Genomic DNA, 13,621 nt, shown 5'->3' with positions numbered 1-13,621 from the left:
AAATACAATCATAGTGAAATCTTACTCAGAATACTTTTGGCTTTTAATTAAGATAGTGGAATCCACTTGAATGAAAAAATGTACTCTTTATGACTCAGCATTTTCTTTTTCACATAATTATGTGTCACTTTTTAGAGGTCTTACATCTTACTCTAATTATGCTTTGTGATAAAATTAGTAGTACAAACATTAGAGTAAATTCATAGGATGGCAGCTGAGTATGTGCAGCTGTATTTCTTCAAGTCCATTTACTTTTCATATAAAAACAGTCTCTAACCAATTATGTTTCAATCAGTCCTAGTATGTTAAAAAATATTGAAAAATAAATTATTTTGCCCCAACTTAGGGATTTATTGTTTTCAGCCACCTCTCTAAGTCCAGCATGAAAGCAGGCAGATGCAGATTACAATGTAGTTCGAAATATTTGCCAACCAGGTGAGGAAGCTCTGATTCACAGTTATGTTGGCTCAGCATCAGAGACATGGTCATCTCACCATAGCTCAAGTGTAAAAGCTCACTCCTTAGTTTGACTTGGTTTAAAATAACCCCACCCTTCTCTTTTCAAAATAGCTTATTCTAGTCTCATGAGGCCTTTGCAGAACTGAAAGGGACTTGTAGTTCCCCAGTAACAAGTGGGGACACCGAATACCAGAGAACTGTAAAAAAACGTAGCTTTTCCATTATGGCCATCAAAAGAATTTCTTTGCATGCTCCCAGTATTATTCTCTTTTTTTTTTTTTTTTTTTTTAAGTTTCTGAGCTGTGACTCACTGGCAGGTAAAAAGATCAGGCAATGAGAATCTCAGGAGTTATATTCTACAGGAACTTTAAAAGAATATTTGAACTGCCTCCAAAATGCCTCGTATAAATGAAGAGCGACCGTGCTTGAGGAGCTTCAGGTCAAGGGGGTCACCACTTTCAAAGGGATTCAGAAAATAAAACCAGTGGGACTAAAATTTCTACATCTATGAGTAACATTCAAATAAAGAGTTTTTAGAATTAAATTCCTTTTGAGATAATACAACAGCAATGGTTTTACTGAATTATGTTTTCATAAACATCGCTCAGGAAAGGTAAACATGGTTTACTGTGTATTTCTAATGAATAAAAACATTTTGCTTACCAGGCCTATTTAATTATAATTTAGCATGAGGATCATACGCTAGTGAAAGAATATAATAAAAGAAATATAATTAATAAATAAGGTGGGTATTACCAAGATAACAAGAAAAAACCCTCCAGAAAAACTCAGTCAGCAATTAATCAATCCTCTTATTAAATGAAAGGATTCAACCAATAAGGTGAGGTTTGGGAAATAATGAAAATGTCTCTTAAGAGTGAGACTCTCATTACTTTGTTGTTGCTGTTGTGGAAGAGAGAACAGATGTCACTGCTTTTCTATTCTACGGAAAAGAGTCTCCTGAGTCAGAAATTGGTGATATTCAAGGAGATAAAATAAGATCCTGTTACAATATTGTTCCAACAACTTCACGGGCATAGAACAGTAACACAAGCATCTTATCCTTACACTCTGAATGGTTGCCTTGGTGTCACACTGGTTGGTACCAGAACTGTGAGTGTTTTAACTAAAAACTGAGCTACTCTTTGGGGTAAACAACTATACAGATTTAACTCAGGTTCCCAAGAGCTGGAAGAGGAAAACACTTCCACAGCTCCTAATTCATACCTGGAAGCTCATCAACAAAAAGGGAGAAGAGGTTTTACAACAGCCAGAGAACGCATAGTCACTGAAATTACTTTCTCCAATATTCTACATGAAGCTCTCAGGCCCAGAAGACCTCAGGAGGCAAAAAACCAGCTTCCCAAGGATTACTAATTAACTTCTGTAATCTTTTTAAATGGTTGGCTCTAAACTGATTTTATTCTACTTGATGCAATAGTTTTGCAAAGTAAATAGATTTATATACGTTTATAGTTTCATACTTCATGCTAGCTTGCTTTCCTATCTAACAGGGCACAGACTTGGCTTTCGGTGTGACTAGCAAAATTGGATTCGTGCTAAAAATATAAATCAGATTGATGACTGCAATTCCTGCAACTGCTCTATGTAATTTTCATAGTGGAAACACTGGTCTTACAACTTGAGAAGCCATTTTAATGGCCTATAATGAACTGAACAGACTGAATTCTGCCATTAGATCAGTTAAGCAGTGGGCATTTGCCTTACAAGGTAATCTAAGCATTTGGCAGGCACTTTAAAGATGCTTTATTGTGTTTCTGTGGTTGATGCTTGGCAGGCTTAAACAACATGGAAGCTCAAAACATTAAGTGATTTTTAATAGAGATAGTACCTAATTTAGAACACAATTATAAGCAGCTGTAGAATAGATTTCATGAGAGCAAGGCTATGTGGGATGGATGTCCAATGTTTCCCAACTGATAATACGCTGTGAAGTATTACCCCTGAAAAGGGTGTTTTCATTCAGTAGTGATTCTCAAAGCCTGGTTTATAGACAACTTGCACTGTCACCTGGGAGGGCCTGTTAGAAATGAAGATTCCTGTGCCTTCATTTTTATGAACACAGGAATTCCATTTCCTGAATCTGAACCTCTGGGAGAAGTGCCTCAAAAGCCACATTTTTAACAAGCATCTCAAATGATTCTGATGCAAATCAAAGTTCAAGACCCATAGTTTTATTAAGACATATAGAGAAACACACATATTCTTTTGCTCAGCTGTAGACATGCAGATTTAAGTTATCAGTCCCCATGAAAAGCCATTCCACTCACTGGTAAAGCCCGTGCCTCAACATCTTGCTGCTAGGAGCACTGTGAGGGCAGAGCTGAGCTGCCCCTGTCCAGAGCAAGGAAAGCAGCTTTCCACAGCAAGCACTGGCACAAAAGACACTCCTCATCCTTCTGATGAATAAATGGATTGCTGGGACAGCATTGCATACTCACATTTCTACCTATAAGGACCATGTACTCACATTTCTATCTAGAGGCACTGGGACGTCCCTTCACTCACACCATTTGACAAGTTTCTGTGGGAAAATAGATCCAAGTATTCAGTACACCTACAGGCAGACTCAGGTTGGGACCGTCTTAATGTAGGGCAGAGCTTTCCGACAAGGATGCCCTGAATCCCAGGGAACAGGTGTTCTGAGATATTGATCCCTGCAGCCCTCTGCAGCCCTCCCTGGTGACTGGGAGGCAGCTTCATCCATTTCTTTTGTGTTCCACATAAACACTGTTGGTTCTGTGTGTTCTCTCTCTCTCTCTCTTTCTCTTTTTCTCTCTCTTTCTTTCTTTCTTTCGACATGAGTTTCGCTCTTGTTGCCCAGGCTGGAGTGCGGTGGTGCAACCTCAGCTCTCAGCTCACCACAACCTCTGCCTCCTAGGTTCAACTGATTCTCCTGCCTCAGCCTCCCAAGTAGCTGGGATTACAGGCGTGAGCCACCATGCCTGGCTAATTTTGTATTTTCAGTACAGGCGGGGTTTCTCCATGTTGGTAAGGCTGGTCTCAAACTTCCGACCTCAAGTGATCCACCTGCCTCAGCCTCCCAGAGTGTGATGTCACAACAGTTTGAGACATACCATCCTAATTAATAAGACAGTGCAGGTACATTTTCAGGAATCTATCTCATCATTCAATAATCACTCCTTACTTATATGGTATAGTGATCTCACACAGTTCAAAGTGTAGGAGTTTTAACTGAACAGAAAGGTTATACAGCTATTGCCTCTTAGGTTACGAAACTGACAGCTAACCATGGAAGATGAATGGATGGTTCAAGGTCCTAATGCACATAGGGAGTGTGCTCAGTTTAGGGCAACTCAGAGAATAAGACACGGCCACGGCCTTTATGGAGCACATCATCAAGCACAGTATACGGAGGTGTGCACAGAAAAATGTCAATGGCACTGGGATGTGTGATGAGGAAGCATGTAATGAAGGGCTTGATCTAAAATCTGGATGATCTGATAAAGCTTCCCTGGGAAAGGAGAGTGAATCTGATGCCCCAAAGATGAGAGATTAGCTAAGAGATGGCTCAGAGAGGCTCTAGACAGAGGAAAAGGGTTATCTCAGGACCAGGGTGGCTGATGCATAGGTTGAAATATGAGACAAAGCAGGAGAGTTAGGCAGGGGCCAGACGATACAGGGCTTTGTAGGCCATGTTGAGAATTAGGGTCTTAATTCCAAGAGCAATGAGAAATCACTGAAAGTTTGGAGCAGGGGGATAGACTCTCGCATAAATACTTGAGTGCAGACTCCAAAACTCTAGCCTGGAAGAATCTGGTGGGCTCAGATAGGACCTCAAATCTGAGTTTTAAGGAGGCCCCAGGGGATCTGATGTGAACCCAAATTTGGGAATTAATACGAAGGAACATTAGCTGCCCATAGCCCTATTCTGAGCCGGTGGTCTTTAAAATAATGTTATGATAGGAAAAGAATATCCATTCCTTGCATTGCTAATTTATGCTAGTCCTATCATATAAGCTCTGAATCAAAAGCAACGCCAGCACATCCCTCATTCTGGGGACTGCCTGGCATCTGGAAAAGGCACTGGGTTGGTGCCACAGCCCACAGCTTCACTTCAGCACACACCAGCCTGATCCACCTGTCTCACCTGCACTGCTTTCCTGCAGGACTTCCCTGGGCTCTGGCTGTTTGACCTGCTGTGCAGCAGGGAGGATGTGCTGGGGAATTAACATATACAGCTCACTCTGTGGCTCAAGAGAATTGGTGTTTCAATAGTTCAGCTTCCTCATTCCTACAGTGGGCTAACTCTGAGATGTGAAATCTACAAGGAATCCCAGAGTTTTCCCAGCAGGTCTGTGTTCCTGCTGTCCATGGTGATAAACGGTGTGACAGCTAAGTTTTTTCTGGCTGCCTGCCCTTCCCTGCCTCACTTCATCACGTGCCTACTGATATTTTCTTGACCTCCTAAGTAAACCACTTGCAATTAAATCCTTTTCTGAGGGATTGCTTCCAGGGGTGTAAATTGTCTCTTGTGTGGCAAAGTGCATTAAAAAAAAAACCCAAATCAGTAATGTCTGGCAACCAAATTTTAGTAATTTTAAGAAAAATGCAAAGAAAATTTCTTAAAATCTGAGTAGGAAATTACATCCAGGTGAGTAATGTAATATTATGGAATCATTTTGCTTGAGAAATCCATTCAAAATTTAACTTAAGAATAGCAAAGAAAACTAGGTATTGAAAACATATTTCAAAATAGTAAGAGTTATTTATGACAAACCCATAGCCAATACCATACTAAATGGGCAAAAGCTGGAAGCATTCCCTTTGAAAACCGGCACAAGACAAGGATGCCCTCTCTCACCACTCCTATTCAACACGATATTGGAAGTTCTGGCCAGGACAATCAGGCAAGAGAAAGAAATAAAGGATATTCGCATAGGAAAAGAGGAAGTAAAATTGCCTTTGTTTGCAGGTGACATGACTGTATATTTAGAAAACTCCATTGTCTCAGCCCCAAAGCTCCTTAAGCTGATAAGCAACCTGGGCAACGTCTCAGCATACAAAATCACTGTGAAAAAATCACATATTGTCTATACACCAACAACAGACAAGCAGAGAGGCAAATCATGAGTGAACTCCCACTCACAACTGCTATAAAAAGAATAAAATACCTAAGAATACAATTTACAAGTGATGCAAATGACCTCTTCAAGAACCACAAACTGTTGCTCAAGGAAATAAGAGAGGATACAAACAGATGGAAAAACATTCTATGCTCGTGGATAGGAAGAATCAAGATTGTGAAAATGGCCATACTACCCAAAGTAATTTATAGACTCAATGCTATTCCCATCAGGCTACCAGGGACCTTCTTCACGAAATTAGAAAAAGACGACTTTAAATTTCATATGGAACCAAATAAGAGCCCACATAGCCAAGACTATCCTAAGCAAAAAAGAAAAAAAAAAAAAAAAAACCCGGAGGCATCACACTACCTGACTTCAAACTATACTATAAGGCTACAGTAACCAAAACAGCATGGTACTGGTACCAAAACAGATATATAGATCAATGGAACATAACAGAGACCTCAGAAATAACACCGCATATCTACAACCATCTGATCTTTAACAAACCTGACAAAAACAAGCAATGGGGAAAGGATTCCCTATTTAATAAATGGTAGTGGGAAAACTGGCTAGCCATATGCAGAAAACAGAAACTGGACCCCTTACTTACACCTTATACAAAAATTAAACCAAGATTAATTAAACACTTAAATGTAAAACCCAAAATCATAAAAACCCTAGATGAAAACCTAGGCCATACCATTCAGGTCATAGGCATGGGCAAAGACTTCATGACTAAAACACCAAAAGCAACTGCAACAAAAGCCAAAATTGACAAATGGGATCTAATCAAACCAAAGAGCTTCTGCACAACAAAAGAAACTATCATCAGAGTGAACAGGCAACCTACAGAATGGGGAAAAATTTTTGCAAGCTTCCCATCTGACAAAGGTCTACTATTTAGAAATATAAGGAACTTAAACAAATTTACAAGAAAAAAACAATCCCATCAAAAAGTGGGCAAACAGACACTTCTCCAATGAAGAATTTTGTGGCCAACAAACATGAAAACAAAGCTCATCATCAGTGGACATTAGAGAAATGCAAATCAAAACCACAGTGAGATACCATCTCATGCCAGTCAGCATGGGGGTCATTAAAAAGTCAGAAAACAACAGATGCTGTCCAGGCTGTGGAGAGTTAGGAAGGCTTTTATACTGTTGGTGGGAGTGTAAATTAGTACAACCATTGTGGAAGACTGGCAATTCCTCAAGGATCTAAAACCCAAAATACCATTTGACCCAGCAATCCCATTACCGGGTATATACTCCAAGGCTTATAAATCATTCTACTATAAAGACACATGCACACGTATATCTAATTCAGCACTATTCACAATAGCAAAGACTTGGGACCAACCCAAATGTCCATCAACGATAGACTGGATAAAGAAAATGTGGCACACATATACAATGGAATACTACGCAACCATAAAAAGAATGAATTCATGTTCTTTGCAGAGACATAGATGAAGGTGGAAACCATCATTCTCAGCAAACTAACACAGGAACAGAAAACCAAACACCACATGTTCTTACTCGTAAGTGGGAGATGTTGAACAATGACAACACATGGACACAGAGAGGGGAACATCACATATCATGTCCTGTCAGGGGGTGGGAGGCAAGGGGAGGGAGAGCATTAGGGCAAACAGCTAATGCATGCGGGGTTTAAAACCTAGGTGGGCATTGATAGGTGCAGCAAACCACCATGGCACATGTATACCTACATAACAAACCTGCATGTTCTGCACTTGTATCCTAGAACTTAGGGTAAAATAAAAATAAATAAATAAATAACAAATAAAAATAAAATTGTCTCCCTGCCCCCCTATAAAAAAATAGTAAACAAATGGTCCAGCCATTGATTTGCTCCTAAGGAATAAAAGAAATATTATAAAACAAAGTAATCTATTCGTCTTTCCTTTTTTTTTTTTTTTGAGACAGAGTCTTGCTCTGTCACCCAGGCTGGAGTGCAATGGTGTGATCTCGGCTCACTGCAACCTCCGCCTCCTGGGTTCAAGCAATTCTCCTGCCTCAGCCTCCCAAGTAGCTGGAATTACAGGCATCCACCACCACACCAGGCTAATTTTTGTATTTTTAGTAGAGATGGGGCTTCACCTTGTTGGCCAGACTGGTCTCAAACTCCTGACCTCGTGATTTGCACACCTTGACCTCCCAAAGTGCTGGAACTACAGGCGTGAGCCACCGCACATGGCCCATCTATTCTTCTTTCAACAACACTGATAAAAACTAACATTTATGGAGGGCTTACGACTTATTAGTCACTATTCTAAGAGCTTCAATTTGCATTTTTCATCTCATGTAATCCTCATGACTTATGAGATTCAAAGCAAAGAGCTATTGAGTAATTCATCAAAGATCATAAACCTAGCAAGTAGGGAAGCCAAGATTTAAATTCAAGCAGTGCCCCGTGTTCCTAATCACCATATTTAGCTGTTCTTTTCTGGAGGAAAAGAAAACACCATGGTGTGCTCTTACCGTACTGGGCTTCAACCACTTACTCATTCGTTCCAGAGAAAATAACTAATCTTAAGAGCTACATTAAGAGCTTAGATGGCCAGGCATGCAGAACAACGGCAAAAAGCAAAGCACTAAAGTTGGATGAGAGGAAAAAAAACCTTAGAAAGTTTAGTTGCATCAACTTTCTACCTCCAAAGTTTTAGTGTCTCTCATTGGTTTACATACTTTAAACTATAAGACAGTACTAAGCAGAAAAACAGCAGGCATCACTGACAGCATTTACTCAGGAAGATAACATTTGAGGAAAACTGCTAGAAGAAACAAGAACCATACTTGTATAATGTATGACACTCCAAGTATAGCACCTTGAAATGCTTAATAATTTTTAAAAATATATCAGTATTTATTTTAGTTTTACTTTTACAGACACTTTACAGAAATTATAGTTTTCATAAAGATGAGATTACTTGCTACCAACAGGTTTTTTTGGTTGCTGTTTTTATTTACTTATTTTTTTTTTGAGACAGAGTCTTGCTCTGCTGCCCAGGCTGGAGTGCAATGGTGCGATCTTGGATCACTGCAATCTCTGCCCCCTGGGTTCAAGCGATTCTCCTACCTCAGCCTCCAGAGTAGTGGGGATTAAAGGTGTCTGGCACCACACCCAACTAATTTTTTTTTGTATTTTTAGTAGAGACAGGGTTTCACCATGTTGGCCAGGATGGTCTTGATCTCCTGACCTCATGATCTGCCCACCTAAGCCTCCCAAAGTGCTGGGATTACAGGCATGAGTCACTATGCCCAGCCACGGCCACTACCTCTAGGTTTTAACACATTAAATTACTTTGAGTTAAGCAGAAAGCTCAGGATCCTCACACTCTTTTTTATTTTTCAATCTCTTTGTATACAGCTGATTCATCCAAGGTGGAACTGACTTACTGCTTTCTGGTTATGTGGGAAGAAGAAAGAAAAAATATAAAACTCCAAATAAATAACTGGAAAGTCTAAGTTGTAGCTCTTTTACATTTCCTATATATAAAACTGCAGTTTTGGCCAAAGCTGGTACACAAAGTGAGTCAAGAAGAGGCAGAGCCAATGAACACCTCTACAGAGGGCTCACCTCTGAACCCTTAAGAGAAAGACTCCAGGGTGTCTAGGGAGAGGTATCAAGTCATGACACTATGACAAATTGAGTCCTATCACTACTTCTCACTCCTAGCTGATCTCAGGCCAGAGGAAGGTCATTGCTGCTCTGCCAGTACCTTCTCAAGGGTTAGACATGGACACTCTAACCATTTTCACAATAATCACATGAGACAGTTTGAAATGATTACGACACATGCATACACACAATTCAAAACAGTATTACTAGGAATGTGGCATGCTCAGGGTTTTCCCGAAAAGAAGGAAACCCACTGGGAAATGAGTGGGAGGGTATTTCTTTAACTCTTGAAGACACTATTTCCAGCCTTGGGTTACACTCCAAGTTAAGGTTTGTAAGAGACCAACAGGAAGGGAGAAGGGCCCTTTGACCTCTTAGAAAAATTGTGAGTCAGGACGGAAGACGAGGAGCATTGGAAGGGGAAGAGATGGTTGGGAGAATTCTAAGACCAGCCTTGCTGCATACCTCAACGGTAATCAAACTTCCTACCACTAACACCTCCGCGTGGAGCCATTTCAGCAGATCACTAGCTCACAGGCTGCTTCAGACATTTTCATTTCCCATTTGACTCCCAGCCAACTAAAATACTGCTTTGTACACATACAGTGATATAAAGCAGGAGCACACATTTCGTTTTATTTTTGACAGTGGAGGTGACAATCCTAAGTGAGTCACTTAGGGTCTCTGAGTAAAGGCTTTCATTGAAACCCCAGAGAGAGAATGGGAACTTTCAAACCCACTCATTTTTGCAGAAAAGTCACAAAAATAGTGAAAAGACAAGGAAAGGCAGGCCAGACTTCATTGACTCAAAAGATGCCAAGTAGTTGCATATGTATTATTTCATTTAATTATGAATGTAATAATTATTAGGTAATAATTAGGGTTTAATAAGTGATAATAACTAATGATAATTATTAATAGATATAGGCAAAAATATCATTTAAAAAATATTTAGACATGAAAAATATGCAATGGGTTATAAATCGAAAAACTTGAAAATGTCAGATTGTTTCCTTGATCACAAATGCTGACTGTGAAGAAGGACAGGACCACACCTCAACAGAAGACAGAGCACCGGAATGGTTAGATCCACTGCAAAGATTATTCTAACACAGATTTAGAGCTAAAAGGAGCCCACAAAATCATCCAAACCAACCACTTCTTTGCTCTGTGAGAAGACTTTGGCCCCAGGTATTTGGCCTAAGCGCCCAGACAGTTATTCAAAAACCTTCAACAGGCAACTTCTAACCCTTCTGAATATTCTGTTGATACTTTTTAAACAATAAACAATTTTTAAACTTTTTAAAAACAATTTTGAAATCTAAAGTCTAGGTATTCTTACCATGTTTTTAGTCAATGAACCCTGTATCTATAATCACGTCTAGGTGATCTAATAACTGTTAAACATTTTAAAGTTAATTTTTTTTTTTTTTTGAGACAGGGTCTCACCCTGTCACCCAGGCTAGAGTGCAGTGGTGTGATCTTGGCTCATTGCAGCCTGGATCTCCCAGCCTCAAATAATCCTGTTAAAATTTTTTCAAGTGACCCTCATTTTTGGATGCTGGGATTTGGTAAATGAGTTTATGTTAATTGCCGCAGTTTTAAGGATTTATAAAAATCACCACTGTTGTTAATACCAGAGGAAGTTGTAGGTGTCCCCTACTCCATCCATAGGGTAAATTGCTTTTCTATAAGGAGAACAATTCTTTGGTTTAAATGCCATTACTCCTATGACAATGCAATGATTTAAATGCCAATTAGGTTCATCCAGAATAACAGAAATTATACATTAAAATAAACTATGTTGCCTTAGGTTTTAAAGTAATTCATAAAATAAAAAGTCAAAAGCTAAGTATTAGGAAATATCTTTTTCCTAATCTGTTTTTTCTTTTAATAGCATGCTCAGTCAATAACAGGACATGGACCACTTGCTTAAAGATATATCAATTTTGTTCTTTACTTAATAAACCACAGGGGTTAAACATTCCAACTCAACTATAAACTAAATGACTGGGCTTATAATACATTGAACGTATTATAATTAAATGAAATAATGTACATGCAATTACTTAGCACATAATGAGCACTAAAAGAAATAATGTCCATACTTCATGAGTCTGCTGTTTCTGATAAAGGTTGCTGTAAGTATTGATCAATTCATGCAGAAATATTAACTATATATAGTAAAATGACTGCAATTTCCAAATTTCTGCCTCCAACACCAAGCAAATTAAAAAAAACGAACAAGAGAAAACTCCTGCCTGATTTGGGCATGCTTTTCTAAACTCTCTCATTTTTTTTTTTTAAGTTCGAGTACTGATGTCTACCATCATTTCACAACAATCTCCAAGAAAACATTGCTATAGAACATAAAACATCTAAAATACATAAAATCTCTTTCAATTACAGTACTTCTAAACAATGCTAATCTTAGTTCTTTGATTACCTGATTTCAGGGGATGAAGAGTTTTCATTTGAGTCTGTCCTTTTATTTCTTGGAAGTGATGGACTAGCCGGAGGCATCTCACCACTTAAGCGGTCTGGAAAAATACGGTCTTTATTCAAATTGATTTCTGAGTAGGGACAGTTGGCAGCACTAACAGATTAAAAGAAAAGAAAGAAAAACATTGAACATTTCCATTAGGCCATACTTCTTCCAATTAAAATGATAGACTACAGAAAATAAAATTCTAAAATTTAACTGAATATGTTATTTTTTATAATTATACATACAACAGCATATTGTATCTTTAAAACATAACAAATATATTCAAATAGGAAATAAGTTTTTGCACTAGACTTTAAGAAAGAATCTGCTGCAATCTTTAGAACTGAGCAAGGGTCACAGAAGGACTCCCTCTGTGCATGTCTCTGGGAACAATCAGCTCCAGGAACGAAATGCTTCAGAAATCATAGGACAGAGATGGGAGAGAGAGATTGACTGATTGGTTAATGGAGCAGATTTGCTTCTGCTTCCTAAGGGGATCCTTCAGGCCCAGGGCAGTCACATGCTATTTAATTTCCTTTTATAATAGTTACTATCCTCCAAAGAAAGGAGGTTTCTTCATGGGCTGTTCCTGTGTGCAGGTTTGGACCTATGCCTGATGTTCTAGAAAATACATATATCAATTTGTAGCTAATCTTGTCCCTAATATGAAAAAGGATGAGTGGCGAACTTGGATAACGATGCATCGCGCTCATTTCCCTTCCATTTGTGACTACCAGTGGGTCTCTCAGGTCTCATTTGGTGATCGTTCCTGAAAGGAAATTGAGGTCACTCATTGTTAACTCACCATTAGTTAGTATACTCCTGTGCCCAGGGCCTCAGCATTCCACTCTCCGAAACAACTAGGCAACCGCCTTATCTCAGACCCCACCATACATTGTCCTCTCCTAATAACTGTCTATGTTGCCTCTCTGGTTTTGGGAAGCATTCTTAAATCTGTAAATAGTTTGGGACTTAGTTAAATTACATTAGAATCTTCTATGTTCTTTCTTTCAGTGTAGATGACAAGGAGAATGTTGATAATCACCCAGGGAAAAATATTAAACAGTGTCTAGAAACCATCCACCAAGAAAATCTGATACACCCTCCTAGGAAAAGGAAGGAAGGGTTGAAAAGGCTGCCAGGTGATTCTGATAATGGCCTATAAAATTTATCACAGATATGTCATACGTAAAAATTCTGACTTAATTTTCTTTCAGTACTGCTACTCTACAGTGGTAGCTATGCAAAAGAAGAAAGCAAATAATATCTGATCATGTGTTGACATAAATTTATACAAATGTAAGCCCAACATCAACAAAAACAAAATATGATGACATTTACGGAACACTTAAGATATATCAAGCACTGGACTAAGTGCTTTACATGCAATAGTTTACTTTATCTTGCTAACGTCCTAGAGAAAGGCATTTCATGAAACAAAGCTTGTAACAGTTAAGTAGCTTCAGTCTTTATTTTATTCATTTATTAAACAAGCACTTATCATGTATCTATTGTATGCTGATTACCTTTCCAGGCATTGGAAACTCAATGGACAATAAAGACAAGAAACCAGCTTTCTGGTTTCATGGAGCTGATATTTCAGGGGGAGATTGGCAATGCACAATTATGCACATAAATCAGATAACCATAAAAATATGGTGATAAATTCCATGAAAAAAAAAGCCCATGATATAAGAGAGGGTGTGAGAATGCTACAATGGAGTGGTATGGAAAGTCCTCCTTTGAGAGGAAGCACCCGAGCAGAGCTGTAATGGTCAGGAAGAAGACCTGTAGGTAAATAACCTGGAGAAGAATGTTCCAGGGAATGGGAGGAGCAGTGCCAACAGGAAAAGCTTGGCTTCCCTGAGGGAAAGAGAGACCAGGTTGTTTAGAATGTGGAGGGGATGAGATGAACTAG

General features: G+C 38.9%; 1 protein-coding gene across 6 annotated transcripts in view; it reads right to left on the bottom strand.

Annotated features, from left to right (window-relative positions):
* L3MBTL3 (L3MBTL histone methyl-lysine binding protein 3) overlaps positions 1-13,621 on the bottom strand; it is a 122,819-nt gene that overhangs the window by 26,136 nt on the left and 83,062 nt on the right. For all 6 annotated transcript variants that reach the window (XM_008995036.5, XM_008995038.5, XM_078370791.1 and 3 more), the window contains one exon: positions 11,662-11,811. In XM_008995036.5, coding sequence (XP_008993284.1) covers positions 11,662-11,811 — 150 coding nt within the window. The remainder of the gene's footprint in view (positions 1-11,661; positions 11,812-13,621) is intronic.

Source organism: Callithrix jacchus, chromosome 4, assembly GCF_049354715.1.
Source record: "Callithrix jacchus isolate 240 chromosome 4, calJac240_pri, whole genome shotgun sequence".
In the NCBI taxonomy this organism is placed as follows: Eukaryota; Metazoa; Chordata; class Mammalia; order Primates; family Cebidae; genus Callithrix; species Callithrix jacchus.
This window is presented reverse-complemented; position numbering and strand designations above follow the sequence as displayed.